General features: G+C 49.4%; 1 protein-coding gene across 1 annotated transcript; it reads left to right on the top strand.

The window, feature by feature from the left end:
* The first annotated feature begins 465 nt into the window (after positions 1-465).
* Positions 466-14,426, top strand: Iba57 (iron-sulfur cluster assembly factor IBA57). The gene is made up of 3 exons (XM_048440038.3): positions 466-839; positions 10,634-10,974; positions 11,162-14,426. The coding sequence occupies exons 1-3, from the start codon at positions 499-501 to the stop codon at positions 11,554-11,556; spliced, it is 1,077 nt and encodes a 358-aa protein (XP_048295995.2). The 5' UTR covers positions 466-498; the 3' UTR covers positions 11,557-14,426.
* Positions 14,427-19,879: the final 5,453 nt, after the last annotated feature.

Here is a 19,879-nt window from a genome sequence, read left to right on the forward strand (position 1 = left end):
TCGCCCAGCAAAGACCGTAAAGTTTATACTGTCTATATTTAACCACAACAAACAAAAAAATGCCTGAGTAATTTTTTTTTCTCCTTTCTTCTGGGCAGTACCGGGGTAGGACACCAAAGTTTTTTGCCTGCTAGAAAGTGCTCTACCACGAGCTATCCGTCTCCAGTTCTCTTCCTGCTAGTTTATTGGAGGTAGGATTTTAATGGCCCAAGCAGGTCTTGAACCGGCATCCTCCTGCCTCTGCCTCCCGAGAGACTGGCTGGGACTGCACACCAGGCCCAGCATAAGATGACAAATTTCACGTTTATGTATTAAGCCACAACCACAAGCGGTTTGAACAGGAGCCAAGTAGTGGAAAGGGCGTCGGACGGCTCTAGCCTAATCTGGGCTTGCGCACCCATCCACCGATCGAGGCCCCGCCCACCTCTCCCCCCACGCACGCGCGGTGCCCGGCGCCGCCAGGGGCCGCTGTGGCTCCCGCCTTCACTCGTGCCCAAGATGGCAGCCGTGGCGCTGCTCCGGGGCGCGGCTGCGGGGCGCGGAAGCCCGGCCTGGCACTGGCGGCCGAGCTGGATCCCGAGGCACTGCTTGGCCCGTCGCTCCGGTCTTCTCGGCGACAACCCCGAGGACGGCGTAGCCTGGACCTGCTTCCGGCTAGACGAGCGCGCCTTAATGCGCGTGCGCGGCCCGGACGCTGCACCCTTCCTATTGGGACTATTGACCAATGAGCTGCCGCTTTCGGGTCCTCCAACCGGCGCGGTTCAGCCCTCTGCGCGTGCGGCGTACGCCCACTTCCTGAATGTGCAGGGACGCACGCTGTATGACGTCATCCTGTATGGGTGAGCGCGGGCAGCCGGGGGCGGGGCAGTAGGAGCGGGAGCGTGCAGGAGGAGCTGCTGAGGAGGAGCACTCCTAGGAGGAGTGACTGGGCGCTCCAAGGGAGGATGTCCAGGATAAGATTTCCAGGGGATGGGGACACCACTGGGAAGAGGCCGAATTAGGTGTCTCTGAAAAAGACTTCCAAAGGAGGATGATCTAGACTTAGGGAAGGGGTCACCTAGGGGCGAATGTCTTGTGCAGGGCATCCAGGTTGGGCCAGTTACTGGCACGGAGCCTTGTGCCTCTGCTCCCAACCAGCCAAGTCAGAAACTGCTGCCCACTGGCTTCTGGAGTTATGCATTTTCAAGCTAAGACTTCAACACTGGTTGTCACTCCTTCCTAACTGCATGCAAAGAGAGACTTCAGTGACCCTTGGGGCTTTATTCGGAGAGCCTCTCTGCACAGCCACTCTCTCCACAATGACAGATTGTTCCTTGCTTCTGGTTTCCCTTTGTAGGGCCAGCTGCTTGCCTGTGTGGTCTCATCACCCATGCAGACATGATGGACTGTAAATAGCGTTTGCTGGCCAGTCTGGGCAGGGCCTGTGTGTGTAGCATTGAGTTCTCAGTTGCTCACCTTTCCAGGCCCTAAGCTCTGAAATCTGAGCACCATCTAGCAGACCTGTGGTCACAGTCAGAGCTGAAGACCCACCCTCCCTGGCCTGTCTAAGCTTCCTGATTGTCTTTCTAAGATGGGTTTTGGTAAGCATCTTCAATGGCCACCTAGGTTCTCAGAGTAAAAATATGTAGAGACCCCTCATGTCTGGAGGGTCTTTCCTGAACCCTTGAGAGTGACCATTCCAGGATGAAAGTGGTCACAGAGCATTGGCAGCCATGACATCATCTCCCGTAGTGGTCTGCATTCTGTGGGAGACTTAGAGCACCCATCTCCCGGTGCTGAAAGGCCACTATGCTTGGCCTTCTAGAGATCTTTTTTTTTGTGTGTAATACATCATTTAGTGGACTCTCAGAATCTGGAATGGAGTCAGCAAATGACAGCCCTTGGGCCAGACCCAGTATGATGCTTTGGTGTATAACATTCCCTGAGAATCCTGGCACACCCATTTCCTCCCCTAGTCTGCGACAGTGTCTTCCAGGCAGTGTTAGGGCTGTGGTGGCTCAGGTCCTGAAACTTAAGCCAGTCACTTCCCTCTATAGAAAACACTCATGGACCGTACTCTGGAGGCTTGGATCTTACTACATTTCCAGGATGTATTGTCTCTGGGTGACCTGGGCCAGGAAGGAGAAGCTATTCAAGCACTAGTTTTTTTTTTTTTTTTTTTTTTTTTTGGTTTTTCGTGACAGGGTTTCTCTGTGGTTTTGGAGCCTGTCCTGGAACTAGCTCTTGTAGACCAGGCTGGCTGCGAACTCACAGAGATCCGCCTGCCTCTGCCTCCCGAGTGCTGGGATTAAAGGCGTGCGCCACCACTGCCCGGCTCAAGCACTAGTTTTTGGTGGCTTTCATTTCTCATGGTGGTTGGCCCTGTAGTAGCAGTTGCCTATGGAGGCAGGAGCACGTGGGTGCCCTCTAGTGTTGAAGACCGCGAGCATCTAAAGCCTTGGCCCTACAAGGGTTTGCTTGTGGGATCTTGTGGATCCAGGATAGGGATTCCTCAACTTTTGGCCGCAGTCAGTGTTACAGCTCTTGTGTGGATCCAGGAAGTTGGGATTTCATAGCTGTTAACACCAGCCATTGTCACAGCTCCCCTGACCAGGGTCTAAGACCCTTGGCTCTAAAGGCTTGATAATCAGCCCTCTGCACCTTCCGTGACCCGGGCCTACAGTTTCCCTTCTCTGACTCGCTGCAACCTTTTCTCCTTTTCCAGTCTCAGCGCACCACCCCCTTGCCGCCTCTCTGCTTCTGTTGTCCTTCTTCCTGCCCTGGCTGTTGTTGAACTCCCAGCTGTTGCTTCAGCTGGTAGCCAGCTGGCAGTCTTACCTTCACTGCAACTTGTCACCTGCTCAACTGCGGCCGCCACTGCTGTTCCGCTGCCTCTGCTGACCTCTGCTGTCGCTGCTGCTTTCTCTGTTACCAGCCCAGCCTGCACTACTGAAAGTCAGCAGGAAAAGAGGAACAGAGAGAAGCCTTTTATCAGGCCTGGTACTCTCCCACTAGGGGTGAAGTTTGGGATAGTTTCCCCTCGCACTCAGTGAGCCTCCACAGCCCGTTTCTATAGCCCCAGAGGGGTGTTTGGAGCAGTCACAGCCTTGCTTATTGGCACTTTCACAATGACTTGGGATTGTGTGTTGGACAGTCATAACCCCGTGTCTTTAGCAATAATTAACAGCAGTCCCTCTTTAGGTACCAGGAGATGTTGTCCCTCTGGCCTAGGTTAGAAGTGGTTGCAATGTCATCTAGAGTTCATTGAGACTTGTGATAGCAAAAAGTCTGATAAAAACTGTTTTAAACAACCCTGGTGGAAGTTGTTCTGTTAGCAGGGGCTGCTGGCATAGTGTAGCCTGGCTCCCTACTTTACAGTCCTTCTGCTCAGGGAAGCAATAGAGAGTTCCACAGCTGCCGATTAGTAAATTGTCCCTATTCAACATCTTTACTTATTCATAAGAAAATAAGCACTAGGTTTGCATGCAAGAAGAAGTTTAAATTACTTGGTAGGATCTAAAAGTGCCTAGGAAGCAAATATTTAGGCATGTCTGTGAGGGAGGTTCTAGATATGGATAACTGAGGTGAGAAGGCCTACCCTGAATGAGGGCGGCCGGCACCATGGTATGGCCCAGGACCCTGGAGCGAATAAAAGGAGACAGCAAACGGTGGTACTCACGTCTCTCTGCCTCCTTACTGCACATGGCAGACAGTGGTGCTCACATCTCTCTGCTTCCTGACTGCACATGGCAAACTCAGTGCTCACGTCTCTCTGCTTCCTGACTGCACATGGCAAACTCAGTGCTCACGTCTCTCTGCCTCCTGACTGCACATGGCAAACTCAGTGCTCACATCTCTGTGCTTCCTGACTGCACATGGCAAACTCAGTGCTCACGTCTCTCTGCTTCCGGTTTGCAGAGACCAGGTGGTCAGCAGCTCAAGCTCCTGTTGCCATGCCTTCCCTCAAACTGACTGCGCCCTTAAGCTGAGCTCAAATAAATGGCTTATTAAGTGGCTTCTTTTCAGACACTTGATTACAGGAGTGAGAAAATTGACTAATGCAAACACTAGCAGGCTTTGGGTTGTTGTTTTATAAAGGATTCATGTAGTTCAGACTGATCTTGAGTTCCCTGTATAGCAACCCTGAACTTAGGATCCTCGAGTCTCCACTCCCCGAATCCTGGGATTGCAGATGTGTGACACCATGCTCAGCTAACAGTGATTTTTTTTTTTTTCTGAGACAGGGTTTCTCTGTGTAGCCCTGGATGTCCAGGAACTTGCTCTGTAGACCCAGACTGGCCTTGAACTCACAGAGATTCTCCTGCCTCTGCCTCTCGAGTGCTGGGATTAAAGGTGTGTGCCACCAATGCCCAACAGTTAACAGTGATTTAAAAAGAACTGCAAGAAGACAAACAAACCCCAAAAAACTCACCCAGATTTTTACAGTACTCAATATGGTTCCAACACGGGGATGGATGAGTCTCTCCTACGTGCCTCAGGCTTTTCTTTTTTTCCTTCCTAAGGCTTTCATATCTACTTATTTTCCGTAATTATCTAGGGCTTTGTGTTTTAGTGATTTTTGATACGTATGATTCCTGACCTTCCATGGTTGGACTTAGGATCCCTCTCCTTCTTGCAGTTCTGCGGATCAAACCAAGGCCTTCATGCAAACACTCTGCTAGATATGCCCATTGTGGATTTAGGATTTTTTTTTGACTGTGATGTGGTACAAAAACTATGTATATTCAGTAGAAACTACATTGGAACTTTGAGTTTGGATCTTTTCCCAGGATCTTTGGCTCAACATTCATAGTGTCTTGAAGTAGCTATGAACCACAGGACTGTTGGGAGATCTCAAGGGTGGGGCGACTACATGTATGCTGTGTTGCTGAGCTACGGTGTTTAGCAGGTGGGATGTATTTAAGTCTGATGGGCTTGTTGGGGTGAAACCACAGCAGAAGTTGAAGACTCATTCTGTTCTGAGAATGGCTGTAAAGATACCCCTGGTGATGCTATCTTGGGTCCCATGGCCTTCCTTAACTTTGCTGTCCCCTTTTGTCTTTCCCTGGATCCTCTACCCTCAGTAAACCAGCTGTCCTGTGAAGGACTTTGGTTTGATTTCTTTGATCTTTTTCTTCTATTCATGCTTTCCTACCTGACAGAGTTATAACACCAGTTCTCATTAGCGAGTTGTTCTTTCCATCTTTCGGCCAGAGGGGACTTGCCGCCACCAGGGCACCAGTGCTAGTGGGGACTTCCCCCACCAGGGCACCAGTGCTAGTGGGGACTTCCCCCACCAGGGCACCAGTGCTCGAGAGGACTTTCTCCCACCAGGGCACCAGTGCTACAGGGGATTTGCTCTCACAAGGGCACCTGGTTTTGCAGCCTTAGTACTCGGTCTGTGACTTGCTGTTCTGTATGCTGAGGACACTGCCCTCTTTTTTTCTCCTTTTTTTTTTTTAACTTTATTTTGTGTGCATTGGTGTGAAGGTGTCAGATCCCCTGGAACTGGATTTTCAGACAGTTGTGAGCTGCCATGTGGGTGCTGGGAATTGAACTCGGGTCCTCTGGAAGAGCAGTCAGTGCTCTTAACCGCTGAGCCATCTCTCCTGCCCCCTCCTTTTTTTTTTTTTTTTTTAAAAAAAAATTGAAAGATTTATTTTATTTTGTGTGTCTGATTGTTTTGTCTGCATGTATGTCTGTACAACTTGTGCATGCCTGTGGATGGTTGTGAGCCACCATGTGGTACCAGGAATGGAACTGAGTCCTCGGCAAGAACAAGTGATTTTAACTGCTGAGCTGTCTCTCCAGCCCCTGGTCTAATGTATGAGTCTTAGCTCTGTTCGCATGCCTGGGAGTATCTGGAAGGGGCTCCAGGAGGGGTGGATTGGGTGGGAATCCATGTTGTCCAGTGTTTTGTGAACCACCCTCTTTGACTGAGGTAGTTAAAGGCGCTAGCTCTCCTCAGCAGTGAGAGGAGTGGTCACGTATGGACCCCAGGTTGTTTGGCTGTGGCCATTCTCTGCCAAGCACCTTTTCTGCGTTTTTTTCTCCTTTGTCTTTGTCTCTCTGTATCGCTTTGTGTCTTCTTCCCTCTGTGTCTCTTTTGATGTCTCTGTCTTTTCATCTCTATTTCTGAAATTAAATATCATGTAAAGTTCACTTAAATACTTATTTATTTGTATGTGTATGTACCTGCTTCTCTGTGTGTACGCCATGTACGCACAGTGCCTGTAGAAGCCAGGAGAAGGTATCAGATACCCTGTAACTGGAGTCACAGACAGTTGTAAGCTGCTGAATGTGGGTGCTGGGAGCCAAACCTGGGACCTCTGTATGAGCAGCAAATGCCCTTAACTGCTGAACCATATTTCCAGCTTCTAGTTTGTTATTATTGTATGTGTATGAGATGTTGTCTGTGTGGTCATATGTATATGCCATGACGTGTGTGGAGACCAGAGGACAACTTTGTAGAGTTATCTCCATTTACCTTTATGTGGGCTCTGGGGATCAAATTCAGATCATACATCAGGCTGTCCCAGCAAACACCCTTATCCTTTGAGCCATCTCTCCAGCTCTGATATATGAAAGTTAACAAAAAAGATTTTCATGTCTGTGTGTGGGTACATGTTAAAGCCAGAGAGACACTGTAGTGTCTCTATCAATTTTATATTGTTAAGTTTTTAAAACATTTATTCTTTATTTATTTTGTGCCATGTACATATGCCATGGTGTGTATTCGGAGATCAGAGGACATCTTTTTGGGAGTTCAGGAGTTCCTTCCACTACACTGTTCCCAGGGTTGTCAAACTCTGGCAGTCAGTCTTCGCTGGTACCCTTTCTATCAGTAAGTTTAGATCTGTCTTCACCATGGAGCCAGAGAGGCAGTGAGGTCATGTCCTGTGTTCGATTGTGGACAGGAGCCTGGCTGTGGGCTGCCTTGTGCAGTTAGTCTCTGTCTGGGCAGCGTGTCCCCTTAGTGTGTCTGGTATGTGTGTGATACCCCAAACATGCAGGGACTTGAGTCTGCTTTGTCTCTCCAACTCCTATTGCATCTGCCTATGCACAGGTTAGCTTGGGTCTCTGTGATCTCAGGCTACAGCTGGGTTCCAGACTCCCTATAATTGGCACCGAGGAACAGAAGGCCCAAGGAGGAGGCTGAGGCAGGTGCCTGGCCACCCATTCACCTTCACAGGATCTGTTTCCCACGTGGTGGCTGCACACTCTTGATCTGACAGTCCATCTGTGGCCCTTGGTAGTGTTGGCACCTCCCGGTGTATTCAGTCCTTCCTTTGTAGGATGTCTGGGATCCAGGTCTTGACCTCCTTCTTGTCCTTTAACTGCACAGTCTCTGAGAACCCTGAGCTCTCACTTACCTTCCTGCATCCAGTGGGTTGAGATTCTCCCTGTCCTAGGTGGTAGGAGACTGGTGTGCACCGGCCACTGTAGGGCCTCTGGGCTGAGCGGCTACTCAGGGTAGTCCTCATTTACCCCTGTCCCAGCTGTCATACATGGCAGCTGGGGGCTGCCGGCCTTGCTGAGCAGCCATAGAGCTCTGCGATCCTTAGCTGTGGTGTGTAGTTCTGTGTCCACGTGAACTGTGCAGGTACATGCCTGTATGGATCTGAGCACATTCTCTGTGCATAGGTCCCATCAGTACTTTTATAAGCTCAGCCATGTGTGTGTGGGCAGACACGGTTGTCTTCCATTGGTTTCCACAGTACATTTAGTTGCCTGTATGGTCATTTCGTCTGGAGCTGTTATGTGTGGCGGAGGGCAAGGCTCTGTGCATCTGTCTGTCTGTCTATCTTTGTCTTCTATTTTCATTTTTGTTTTTTGAGACAGGGTTTCTCTGTGTAGCCTTGGCTATCTTGGAATTCCCTCTGTAGACCAGGCTGACCTCAGACTCACAGAGATCCACCTGCCTTGCCTTCTGAGTGCTGGGATTAAAGTCGTGCACCACCACCCAGCCTACCTGTGTTTCTTGATAAGACTGATGTTTGCCTGATCCTGATGTGGCAGAGTGTAACATGAGGGCCAGCTCGTTGGGGTTTCTGTCCCGCCCAGTACCCCAACAAGCCAGCAAGTCCCAAGGAAAATCACACGGAGTCTACATCAGGTTATAAACTGATTGGCTCATTAGGTCAGGCTTCTTGTTAACTCTTATAACTTATATTAACCCATTATCCTTATCTATGTTAGCCATAATGGCTCAGTACCTTTTCCAGCGGGGGCAGCTTACATGTTGCTTCTTCAGTGATCTGCGCAGGAGTGCCGGAGGGACCTTCCTCCTCCATAACCTTATTCTATTCTCTTTGCCCCGCCTCTACTTCCTGTCTGGTTGACCCGCCTATACTGCCTGCCTGACCAATCAGCGTTTTATTAAAATATGATTGACAGAATACAGATAATTCTCCCGCACCATTTCCCTCTTTTTTTTTTTAAACAAAGGAAAATACCCATAATCCATTTGTTGGGAATGTGGGCGTAGTATTTCAGGCTACTTCCTGCTAGTTGGGGGCGCTGATAGTCTTAAGGGGACCTAAAGAAAATTTAGAGTTATAATCAAGTCATGACTGGAGTATCCTGTGAGTCTCGATCATCTCAGGCAGTAGTCTTGAATCTGTTCTGGATGTAGAACTCAGACATCTGGGCCATCTGTTCCTATCGGAGATTTTTCAGGTGGCCTCCCTTGGTCAAAGGTGATTATTCTTAACTCTGAATAAATCCAGAGTCTCTCGTTTTCTGTGGAAACAAAAGCAAAATCTCTTCTCCAAAGTAACATACCTTTTGACTTCAGTTTTGAAGCCAAGGTATTTTCAAAATGCCTATCTTGGGTTAGTTCAGCAGCATTTATAAATAAAAGTCTTTTAGCAGTTGTTGCTCCTTCCTCAGCAATCAAACAATTTAAAGAGAGCATAATAACATACAGTATGAAGATTCTCTGTGCATTTTCCATCTTTATGTGGCTTTATTTTAACCTCTATTTCTTTTATTTTTACTTTTACTTTTTGAGACAGGATCTTTGTATATCTTTGTCCTGGAATAACACTGTAGACCAGGCTGTCTTTGAACTCACAGAGATCCTCCTGTCTCTGCCTCCCCAGTGCTGGGATTAAAGGTGTATGCTACCACACCTTGAACTCACAGAGATCTGTCTCTGCCTCGCAGGCATTGGAATTAAAGGCGTGTACTACCACACCTTGAGGTCACAGAGGTCAATCTACCTCTACCCCTTGAAGTCAGAGGTCAATATGCCTCTGCCTCCCAGGCATTGGGATTTAAGGTGTGTACCACCACACCCAACTACTCTCTTTCTTTCCTTTTAACTTTAAGAACTTTAACTTTTAGCCTGCATATACACACTGTAAACCATTTAGAGGTTTTCTTCCTCTTTGAATCTCTCTTTACTGTATATTTTTCTTTTTCTGACCATATGAGTCTTTAATTTACTAAGCAATATGGAGAGCTGTGGCTTTGACGGCTAGATCCAGCTCATTCCTTAGCTTTTCAGCCTCAAGGCTGAGGTACCAGCCAGAGCTGTGTTCACTGCCACAACTCTATGGTGTTTCAAGGTCCTTGCCAGCAAGCAAGCTACAGCATTCTGCTCACAGACCACACTCAGTCGGACTGCCTGCCTGAAAGAGTCAAAGTTTGTCCTGGCAGGACAGCCCAGAAAGTCGGCATTTTAAAATAGCACAGCTTTTTTCCTGCTACGACTGAAAACCGAAAAGCATGCGTTCAGCTTTTCATCAACAGCATTTAAGTGTTTCGTGGCAGGACCTCTTAATGAGCTGCAAGGTTTTGCAGCTAAGGCTGAGTCAAGAAGCCTCTCTTAGATGAGAGCATTTGCTTGCCTCTAGCAAGCAGAGCAGAACCGGAAAATTGCTGCTACCAAGAAAACATACTTTACTCTATTCTTTTCCAAACTTTCTCAGGCTTTCTGTGGGATTCATTTATCCACGTTGGGCGCCATATGTAACATGAGGGCCAGCTCGTTGGGGTTTCTGTCCCGCCCAGTACCCCAACAAGCCAGCAAGTCCCAAGGAAAATCACACGGAGTCTACATCAGGTTATAAACTGATTGGCTCATTAGGTCAGGCTTCTTGTTAACTCTTATAACTTATATTAACCCATTATCCTTATCTATGTTAGCCATAATGGCTCAGTACCTTTTCCAGCGGGGGCAGCTTACATGTTGCTTCTTCAGTGATCTGCGCAGGAGTGCCGGAGGGACCTTCCTCCTCCATAACCTTATTCTATTCTCTTTGCCCCGCCTCTACTTCCTGTCTGGTTGACCCGCCTATACTGCCTGCCTGACCAATCAGCGTTTTATTAAAATATGATTGACAGAATACAGATAATTCTCCCGCACCAGCAGAGCAGGCCTGTACCCCCAAGGTCATGACTTTGTACATTGACCGTCTCCATTTGCCTGTCTGCTTGTGTGGAGGCAACTTTTGAGGTAGTCTCATGTCATTGTGGGTATGGCTTTTGCCAGCAATGGGTATAGCTCAAGGGGCACAGACTACACACTGGAAGGGCAGCCCCCTGCAGCCCAGCGTACTCTCTTCTGTGTTTCAGTCTTCAAAAGCTTGGTGAGATGGCAGTGGGCAGGAACTCCGGCCAGCAGTAAGCCCATGTCTATCTCCTACAGACTCCCTGAGAGCACCGAGGAGGCACCAGGCTTTCTCCTGGAGTGTGACAGCTCTGTGCTGGGCACCCTGCAGAAGCACCTGTCCATGTATAAGATCCGGCGGAAGGTCACTGTGGAGCCACGTCCAGAGCTCCACGTGTGGGCTGTGTTACCCTGTGCCCCCCACACCCCTGAGGCTGCACCACTAGAAGAGAGGGTAGAAGCCACTACCATCCTCACCCGTGACCCCCGGACTGTACGAATGGGGTGGCGGCTTCTCACTCAGAATGATGGCCCAGCCCTGGTGCCCAGGGCCCAGCTTGGGGACCTCCAAGATTATCACATGCACCGGTACCAGCAAGGTATGAGTAGGGTGATATGCCAGCCTAGTGCTGGGGAGGGGTGGGTAGATGTAGAGGAGTCCAGTGAACCCCAGAAGGGCAGAGATATTGGGTGGCGTTGGCCTGCAGGACTGGACTTCACAAACTGCAGGCCTGCACTTGTTGCTGGACATGCTATGCTCATTCTCTTTGTTTTTGAACCCCACAGGCATCCCCGAGGGGGTCTGTGACCTGCCTCCGGGGGTGGCCCTACCCCTGGAGTCCAACCTGGTCTTCATGAATGGTGTGAGCTTCACCAAGGGCTGCTACGTTGGGCAGGAGCTGACGGCCCGCACCCACCACACGGGCGTCATCCGCAAGCGCCTCTTCCCTGTGAGGCTTGAAGGCCCCCTGCCTGCCAATGGTGTCACTCCTGGCTCCGCAGTGACAGTGACTGCAACAGGGCAGGTAGCAGGCAAGTTCAGGGCCGGCCAGGGACATGTGGGACTGGCTTTGCTGAGATCAGAGACGATCAAGGGTCCTCTCCACATAAAGACCTCCGAGAGCCAACAGGTGGCTGTGACTGCCTTGGTGCCGGACTGGTGGCCCACAGCTGCCAAGTAGCTGGATGCTGTGGCGCTTCACTGGCCTTAGAGTTACTAGGTGCGTCTGAGCCTCTGCCCAAGGTCTTCAACCCTGTGTTCTGAGCCCTGCTGTGTTCCTTTTCCTGTGGTGGCTTCGTGGAACACACCCACCGGGAAAGTCCCATGTGTTCCTGGCTATGGATTGACTGATGCTTCTTGCAGAGGGTCCTACTCTTGTGGGCTGCCCTCTCCCAAGAAGTCTGTGATTGAGATCAGAGTAGCCATCCTGATCTGGGAGAGGGAAGGGTCTGAACTCCCCTTTTGAACCAGATTCTGATTAAGATTTGATACCGGCTATGGCCCAAGGCAGGGTGAGGCCTATGTCCAGCCCAGATTCCTAAACTTGTTTACCCTTGGAAGAAGGTACTCTGTGTGCCTGCAAAGTTACTGGGTCAGGAATGCAGGCTTTGTGTTCTCTTGAGACACATCTCAGGGTAGCAATTGTTTGAGTTGTGTGCAGGGTGGGGAGGTTGGGTTCCTTGTGTTCTGTGAGTCGCAGGGACTATGTGCACTGTCCCAAGGGTTCCTCTTGCTCCTCAAAGTGAGCTGCTGCCTTTCACACTCCTCAGGAAGCTCAGGAGGAGTAGAGTCCAGGACTCAGGTCCCCCTGGGAGGAACTTCTTTGTGGCTAGCCTTTTTGCCTGTTGGGGATATCACTGTGTGCGTTCAGTAGAGAGTGACTTGCTGGCAGGGTGCACACCTCCCTCTGAACCACTTTTGCTAAGCTTTATAATGTGAACCGGGGGTCTTGCCACAAGACCTAACTAGTAAAGTGTGGTCTACAAAAAGCCCATGTGGAACTCTTGCTTCATTTCAGGAAGGTCTGGTAGAACAGACCCATGGGACAGGTGCCCCTGGATATCAGTGAGCACATCAGATCAAAGCATCCCACGATTGTAGTTATCTAGCCTGGTCGGTCTTACACTTGAGATCCTCCTGCCTCAGCTTTGTAAGTGCTAGCTAGATTGACAGGCATGCACCACAGAGTTCCACAAGATACACCCATGTCTCTCTCTTTGGAAAGATGTAATTTGTTTTTATGTCTATATGTATGTGTCTGTGTATGCATATAGATGTATGTCTGGGTGTCTGTGGAAGACAAAAGAGGATGTCAGATGCCCTGGAGTTAGAGTGACAGGTTCTGAGCTGCTGGCCTTGCATGATGGGAACTGAAGTTGGATCCCCTGCAAGTGTTCTTAACTGCTGAGCTATCTCTTCAGACCCAATATATTTATCTCAGCAGACTTCTATGGGCCATACTGGGCTGACAGGAAGTGGGGAGGCACAGGGAGTGGGTGTATAGGCTTCAGGGTTAGAGTGGATAGCTCTGAACTGTTTTCTTCAGTGCCCTCAAGGTGAGACCATGGAGGGCTGGGGTGAGGGTAGCCTGGGTAGTTATTCTAGAGCCAGAGGCGGCAGGGACTCCTAAGTTAGAACTGTGACTTTGGAGACTAGCTAGGCTGGGGTTCTAGGCTCACTCTGTTCTGAAGTGTAGTTTGCAGCAGCTTAGATGGAGGCATGGGGGTTGGTGTTCCCTGAGTAGACTGGTGCGTTGGGGGTGGCCTCCCACTTAGGCAGAATGTGATGGGGCACCCTGAATGACCTCACTTCCCATGGTACTGAATGGGTGGTCAGTGCTGGGGACAGGGCCCGAGCAGAGACAACTTAAAGGATAGATTACTTTGGCTCACGATCTGAGGGGTTGCAGTTCATAGTGGAGTTTGTGGCAGTGGGAGTGTGGCCGAGTCCCTCACATGGTAGGGCACCAGGACGCAGAGACAGGGCATCCACAGGCAGGTATACCTTTCAGAAGAGGACAGACCTTACGCTCCACAGCTTCTACAGCCTCCCAAGCAGCGCCACAGGCTGAGGACCACCATGAGGCCAGATATGAGCCTGTGGAGGACATTTTTACATTCAAACCGTGACACTTGGGGTATATACCTAATCTGTGCAGGTCCCAGCATGACTGAAGGGCCCTGCTCAGGTGAGTTGGCCGGCCTGGACTTTGACTGCCTTGTCTCTGGCTTTGTCTACGGCTGCCTCTCCACTCAGGAGCAACACTGCAGTTGTGTTGGATGTTGAGGTAACACATGGGAACCTGTGACTCCTGGGCTCCTGCGGACCCCACCTAGTAGCTTTTTAAATTGACATGAGGCCCTCTCTGGATTCCAGGCAGCTTCCGTTGGGTTTGCAGTCACGGGACTGGCTTTTGCCCTCTCAAACCTGATGGGGAAGTGCCACATGGGTTGGTGCCTCTGGGCCTTGTCCCTCAGACATTCCAGCTTTCAGGAGGCCAGAGGGTTTTAAGGCAGTCCCATTGGGTAAGAAAAGGGCAAATCCCAAAAGAGGCAGGATGCTGCTTTAGGCCAAGGTACTGTCTCCTGAGTGCAGTTGCCTACTGCCTGCTGTTGGGCTCTTACGCTCTGTCTCAGTTCAGCAAACAGCCCCACACCGTGAAAGTGCTAATAGGTGGGGTCAGCTGCTGTGCGCTGGGCTGGTCTACAGGGATCTCAGGGCCACTCCTAGTGGTCCTGGCATGCATTTGGTCTTAACATTCTCACAAGGGTCTGCCAAACCCAGTGTGGACCCCTGAAAACTCTTTAACTGCCTTTCCGTGTGTTCTGTGAAAAGTACAAAGCTGTGAAAAATATACTGATTTAGGGGTGAAAAAGGTGTAGCTGTTTTTCTGGAAGTTTTCTTTTTTTTTTTTTTTTTTAATTGTTTGTTTTTTTCGAGACAAGCTCTTACTGTGTAGCCCTGGCTGTCCTGGAATTCACTCTGTAAACCAGGCTGGCTTCCAACTCACAGAGATCCCTGAATGCTGGGATTAAAGGCATGTACCACGAAGTCTGGCTTGTTTTTGTTATTTTAAAACCTCCTCCAAACCAGGCTTTGGGGAGTGCATTCCTAGGATACAGGATCCCAAAAAACTTCTGACACCACATTCAACTAGCTGTCTGTTCTGCTCTCTGCTAAGCAGAGGTCAGGAGTGGCTTTGGGAAAGGCCCCTGGGACCTGTGAGGCCAGAAGGCAGGACAGAGCAGGGGTAAATTTACCTGCATCAGGGTCGTCCAGGGTAAGGGTACAGGTGATGTAAATGACTTTCACTGGGCACCTGGCTCCCAGCCCGCAAGTCTTCCCAGCCAGGGATGTTTCAGATGCCAGAACCTCACAGGATACTGGAAAAATACCACACGTGCTTAATAGAATCCTATGAGAGAGAGCCAGCAGAGAGACAAGTCCCCAAGCTTTAAGATAGACTCGCTAGGCACATTGTGTAAGATAAACATGTGGAAGATATAGGTAAAGGATTTACGTTTGAGTAAGAACGGGGAGGGACTAGCGATTAGCAGAGAATGAGGCGGGAGGGAGATTGTTTAACAGGTACAAGGTCACAGCAGCTGAGACAAAGACATTCTCTTCTCTTATACAGAAGGGTGACCAAACAATGACAGTGGTCATATCCTTCAAAATAGCTGGACGAGCATTGTGAATGTTCTCATCACAAAGAAATAGTAACTGTGTGTGAGGGTGTAACCCAGCCATCCTGGAGCTGATCATCTTGAGACAAATATGCGCACCAGCCATCACACTGGGGCCCCAGAGACACGTGATAATTAGCTTCCAGGTTAAAAATAAAATGTGAGGCCAGACAGTGGTGGCACATGCCTTTAATCCCAGCACTCGGGAGGCAGAGGCAGGCAGATATCTGTGAGTTTCAGGCCAGACTGGTCTACAGAGCGAGTTCCAGGACAGGCTCCAAAGCTACAAAGAGAAATTCTGTGTGGAAAACAAAACAGAAAGAAAGAAAGAAAGAAAGAAAGAAAGAAAGAAAGAAAGAAAGAAAGAAAGAAAGAATAAAAAAATAAAATGTGAGTAGGTGAGTGAGGGCTCCTGAACAGATCAAGCCCACTTGTAAAAAGAGAGGTTCTAAAGTAAAAGTGGACTATGCCCAGCACATGCCCGTGACTCTGGCACAGTGGAGGCTGAGGCAGGAGGATCAGAATTCAAGGCCAGCAACGACTATACACATCCTGACTGGGAAAAAAGGAAGTCCTATAAGGAAGTCTTTGAGCATGGTTTCTGGAGAATTGGGAGCCGGGCACCACTGAGCCTCAAAAATGATTGTTAGGGCACAGAGAAGACAGAAGGATGCGAGCTAGGGTAAAATAGGAGAGTCAGTGTAACACCTCATTCAGCGACTTGAGGGCGGTTTCATGCCGGCAGGGGTGTAATGTAAACTATATCGGTAAATTGCCAAGTGCTGTATGCGGTTGAAGCTTGTTGAAAGCGGGTTCCTGGAGTCAGGAGGGTCCCCCAGCCTAGACTCCAATATTTTTGTCTCAAGTTCCCCACCCCCAGCTCCTTGTCCTGAGTTGGGTTGGCCCCATGGCTCTGTAAATGAGGAGAAAGGAAAACAGAAAACAGCTAGGTTATTAGAAACATTGTACTTGAAGAAAAGCTGGAAGACCAACCCTTTCTGTCACTGTGGTTTATGCTCTGAGAGGTCGGAGGTCCTTGCACCCTCTCCCCAGGGTGCCCTGTTGTTACCTCAGCTCCTACTCACAAAGAGCTGTGGTATAAGCAGCCTCCCCATGGGTTCTTTGCCAGATCCCTCCCTGGGGAAGAGGACCCTGTGAGTGGGGCACTGGGGTGGAACCAACCAGGTGGTATCACGTAGATACAGCTTTCTCTTGGGTCTGGCCTGTCTGGCCACACTCTCCAAGCTCAGTTTCAGGTACTCCTATGACCTGGTTTGCTTCAGGGCTAGGACATCCTGTATGTGGACCAATGGAGTGTCATGTAGGCACTGTGAGGACACCTGTCAGCTGCCTTGTATGTGACAGGGACAGGCCACACTCCTCCCTGACAAGGAGGAAGCCAGTGGAGCAAGCACACATAGGTGGCAGCCCTTCCAGAAGGGGCTTCATTCCTTTTGTTCTTTCTTTCTTGCTTTTTTTTTTAAAAAATATTTTATTCAATGTATATTGGTGTGAGGGTGTTGGATCCCCAGGAACTGGAGTTATAGACAGTTATGAACTACTATCTGGGTGCTGGGAATTGAGCCTGGGTCCTCAGGAAGAACAGTCAGTGCTCTTAACTGCTGAACCATTTCTCCAGCCCTCTTGCTTGCCTTTTTAAAAATCAGAGTCTTATATATCCAGTACTGACCTTGAAGTCAATGTATAGTTGAGGATGACCTTAAACTTCTGAAACATCAGAATCTACTCCTAAGTGCTGGACTGACAGGTATGGACCATGCACCTGGTTTATGTGATGCTTTGTGCTTGCTAGACAAGCGCTCGTGAGTTTCTGATTTGACCCCTGCAGGCTGCCAGTCTGAGAGCAGATGGGCGGCCTAGCACCCAGCACCAGACAGACAGGCGTGGCTGCAGAGGGGTTGTGGTTCACAGTGAACCCTGAGCTCTGAATCCCCCATCTCCAAGCAGTATGTGATGAACTGCTTTGTGTTTATGGCTCCAAGTCTCCACCATAGCCCCCAAGTCAACCCTGAGCCAGGGGGATGCGGTCTCCACTTGTTCAGACCATTGTTTTAAGACATGCCAGGGTGGTGTCATTCTAGAATTCTTAAGCATGGAGCTGGTGTCACTTCAAGGCCATGCTGGAGAAAGTCAAGGGTCTCAAGTTGTGCATTTTTTAAATTGCAAGGAATATGTATGAAACACACATGCTTGTATAAGAAAGTGCCTGGCACTGTGGAGGTCAGAGGGTAGTTTTTAGGAGTTGGTTCTTTCTTTCTAATGTGGGTTCCAGGGATCAAACTCAGGCTGTCAGGTTTGGCAGGTACTGCCTCTACCAACTGAACCACCTCACCTGTCCTTCCCTTTGTGAACAATGCTGCCGTGAGTGTGCATGAACTCATTTTTGAACAGGCATTTATGGTGTTGAGCTTCTATCACACAGTTGAAATGATGAGTCATAGCTAAGAACTATGGCTCAATTTTAAAAAGATTTATTTTTATTTCATGTGCGTGTTTTGTCTCCATGTTTGTCTGTGAGCTGCCCATGGAGGCCAGAAGAGGTCGTCAGATGCCCTGGAACATGAGTTACAGACGATGGTGAGCTGCTCTGTGGGCACTGGGACTCGAACCAGGGTCCTCTGCAAGAGCAGCCAGTGCTCTTAACTGATGAGTCATCTCTCCAGCCCTCTACTCTGTGTTTAATCAGCTTGATCTTTGTCTGTGATATTAAATTAATGTTCTATGACTTTTAAAATAAGTGATCACAAGTTGGGTGAAAGCTCTAAGATCCAAAAGCAAGGGAGGTCCCAGGGAGGACCCTCCCCACTCTCTCCCACCTGACCCTGGTATGTACCTGCTGCTGTTGCTGCCACATCACCCAGCCTCTGTCTTCCTCTCACATGGGCGTCTTCTGAGTGACTTCCTATCACATGGCCTCTGTGTGTGTCTGTAACTGTCTCTATGTCTACAGTTCCTCTGCTTATATGAACACCATTTAATGGCCCGGACCCACCCTACTGACCTTGTCTTGACTGGATTGCTGCTGCCAAGACACTCTTTCTAAATAAGCTTCTATCTCAGGTTCCAGAGTGAGACCTCAGCACAGCCTTTTATTTATGTGTGTATTTTAAACACATGGTTTTGTCTGCACATTAGAACAGGGCAGCAGATCCCCTCGGGCTACAGTTAGAGATGGTTGTGAGCCACCACGTGGCTGCTGGAAATTGAACTCTTGACCTCTAGTAGAGCAGTCAGTGCTCTTAACCACTGAGCCCTCTCTCCAGTTCTCAGGGTGGCCCTTTGAGCAGATACCCTCCATCCCATAATATGTTGGAAGCAGCAGCCCAGCCGCTTCATTTCTGAGAGAGCTGGTTGTCTAGAGCATCCTTCCCACGCCCTCACAGGGACGCTTAGGTCTGGACATGTGAAGGACAGTCCCCATGCTCTACACAGTTATCAGTGTGTTAATCTGCCCATGAACACCAATGAACAGCACCAGAGCCACCAGAATCAAAGGAGAGTGGCTTCCATCTGTCCTAACAGAGCAACTCAAGCACATAAAGTTTCTGCCAGGGCCACTAATGCCCCACACAGTGGATACTACAGGGATGCCTCCCACCACTGTGGCTCAACTTCAGTGGACCCCACCTTTGTTTCCGATCCTCATGGCCAAGGGTCTTGTTTCAGAATATCTGATGTGATCCTCCTCAGTTCACTTTTTGGAACATCCTTTCTTCTCTGCCTCCTGAATCTGCCCATTTACTATGACTTTCCTGTTCCTGTGCTGTGCTCTCCACTTCCTGAGAAGCTTAGTTATCAGGAGCCCTCTAAGTCCTGGGCACCTTGATGGTGTGTCTACCGTTGGTCTTGTCTGAGGCACCCCTCAGCCCAGCTAAGGATAAGAAAAGCACAGGATGAAGAATGACCCGATGATGGCTAGAACCTGATGTCTGGAACATTACGTTTGGCACTTGAAGCGCTTCTGAGTGATCTGAGACCCAGGTTGTTCTGAGTCACTTGGTAGGACGTGGGAGTAGGAAGTGCCACTTTCTAACTGTGATGGAATTGAAAGGTTGCCCAATTAAGTCACCCAGTTAATTGTGACTGTCAGTCTCTCTCCTCGGAATCTGTGCAGCCCTAGCCTTAGCTGCTGTTGGGATGAAAAGTGGCATCCTCTTCCATGACAGCTCCTAGTTCCACTGACTCCACTTTTAAACTATGACTGGGGAGCAATGACTGGTGCTGGTGCGGTTGGTGCTGGTGCAGCTGGTGCTATTGCGGCCGGTGCTGGTGCTGGTGCTGATGTGGCTGGTACTGGTGCAGCTGGTGCTGGTGCTGGTGCGGATGCGGCTGGTGCTGGTGCTGGTGCTGATGTGGCTGGTGCTGTTGCGGCTGGTGCTGATGCTGGTGCTGATGTGGCTGGTGCTGGTGCGACTGGTGCTGATGCTGGTGCTGATGTGGCTGGTGCTGGTGCGGCTGGTGCTGGTACAAGGCCTCCTGTGGTTTGTCTCCCTTGGACTTGTCAGAAAGGTTTTCGCAAGCCCTTTCAAAGCCTTGCTACATTCTTTTGCCCAAAGTAGTTTTTTTCTTGACATCTGTTTTAGCCAACATAAGATGGATTCTTAATGTTCTTGTGTTTCCTTAAAGTTGTTTAAATATTTAAACACAATTTTCTCATGGAACGTTTTACCAAGTTGGTCATTTTCAGATTCTGCACTTGGTCTCCACAACAGAATTCCTCCTGGATATCACAAGGAAACAGATCCGGGAGGAAATGTGCAGAATTCATCCAAGAACCTCAGACTCCCTACCAGTGGG

This window comes from Myodes glareolus, chromosome 9 (genome assembly GCF_982192425.1).
Source record: "Myodes glareolus chromosome 9, mMyoGla1.1, whole genome shotgun sequence".
NCBI lineage: Eukaryota > Metazoa > Chordata > Mammalia > Rodentia > Cricetidae > Myodes > Myodes glareolus.

Coding starts and splice junctions, on each gene's coding strand:
- Iba57 (XM_048440038.3), top strand. CDS start 499: ATGGCAGCCGTGGCGCTGCTCCGGGGCGCGGCTGCGGGGCGCGGAAGC. Junction 840..10,633: donor TATGACGTCATCCTGTATGG/GTGAGCGCGGGC, acceptor TATCTCCTACAG/ACTCCCTGAGAGCACCGAGG. Junction 10,975..11,161: donor CATGCACCGGTACCAGCAAG/GTATGAGTAGGG, acceptor TGAACCCCACAG/GCATCCCCGAGGGGGTCTGT.